Source organism: Etheostoma cragini, chromosome 22, assembly GCF_013103735.1.
Source record: "Etheostoma cragini isolate CJK2018 chromosome 22, CSU_Ecrag_1.0, whole genome shotgun sequence".
In the NCBI taxonomy this organism is placed as follows: Eukaryota; Metazoa; Chordata; class Actinopteri; order Perciformes; family Percidae; genus Etheostoma; species Etheostoma cragini.
The window spans coordinates 22,307,029-22,308,312 of record NC_048428.1 but is presented as its reverse complement, the minus strand read 5'-3'; the positions used below and the strand labels follow the sequence as shown (position 1 = coordinate 22,308,312).

At 47.9% G+C, this 1,284-nt stretch overlaps 1 protein-coding gene across 1 annotated transcript in view; it reads left to right on the top strand.

The window, feature by feature from the left end:
* LOC117938306 (ras-responsive element-binding protein 1-like) overlaps positions 1-1,284 on the top strand; it is a 21,412-nt gene that overhangs the window by 14,882 nt on the left and 5,246 nt on the right. The window contains exons 7-8 of the mRNA XM_034862827.1: positions 126-316; positions 1,045-1,236. Of these exons, the coding sequence (XP_034718718.1) occupies positions 126-316; positions 1,045-1,236 (383 nt within the window). The remainder of the gene's footprint in view (positions 1-125; positions 317-1,044; positions 1,237-1,284) is intronic.

Sequence of the window (1,284 nt, the reverse complement as noted above, 5' to 3'; positions counted from 1 at the left end):
TCTAACGTGTCCCTGTGTCCTCCAGGAAGCGTCCCAGGAGGGTCAGGGTTATATTATATTATATATAGACCGGGGACAGACCCATATCAGATCTAATATATCTAACGTGTCCCTCTGTCCTCCAGGAAGCGGTCCAGGAGGAGGCCCGCGGGCCTGGCCCTGAAGGAGAAGGCCGTTGTGAGCGCCGGGGGGGCCGCCATCGACCTGGAGTCCAGCGGCGAGTTCGCCAGCGTGGAGAAGATGCTCGCCACCACGGACGCCAACAAGTTCAGCCCCTACCTGCAGCCCGGGGCCGCGGACCTGGGGCCCAAGAGAGGTAGGGGGGGCGCTCACTGTAGGGACCCCCTCGTGTCCCTGACCCGGGGGTTTTAACCCTCCTGTTGTCCTCGGGTCAAATTTGAAATGTCTATATCTGAAATATGACTTTCTTTTTAACCAAATTACCATAAAATGGATTCCTTCCAACGTTTTTTATAATCCAACTGATCACTTTCATTCCTCTGATCTTAACTATTAGTCACAATAACTCATCATTTCTGCTTTTTTAACTCTAATATTTGGTATAATTCTATATAAATGAGGGTTATTGACCATGAATATAAAGAAGTAGTAAAACTAGTAAGGTGGTGGTTGTGGTGGACACTAAAAAAAAGTCTGAAAAAGAGACAAAAATGTCATTTTTTTGGACCCGGGAGGACAACACGAGGGTTAATTATTTACAGAACTTCTTTACTGGAAAACTTTAAAAAATAATAATAATAATTCTTCAGGCCAGAAAACTTTCCCCTGTCTGGGAAAATGTCCATGTCTGAAATATGGAGTTCTTTTTAACCCAATTACCACCAAAACAAATGGATTGATTCCTTCCAACGCTCTTTATAAACACAGTGTCTCTCCTACATGGACTCACCATTCAGCACTAATCCCTATTTTTAAGAGGTTTATAATCAAATAATATCATTTATACACAAAAGAACTGACTCTGATCTCTCTGTGCAACAGATGGAGGAGGAGGAGGAACAGGAGGAGGAGGAGGAGGAGGAGGGAGGAGCGAGGGAGGAGGGGAGGAGAAGGAGGGAGGAGCGAGGGAGGAGGGGAAGCCGGCGGCGGTGGGTCCTCAGTCCAAAGGGAAGAAGAACGCGTACTCCAACTCGGTCCAGAAGATGACCTGTCCCTTCTGCCCCCGGGTGTTCCCCTGGGCCAGCTCGCTGCAGAGACACATGCTGACACACACCGGTAACACACACACACACACACACACACACACACCTACACACACCTACA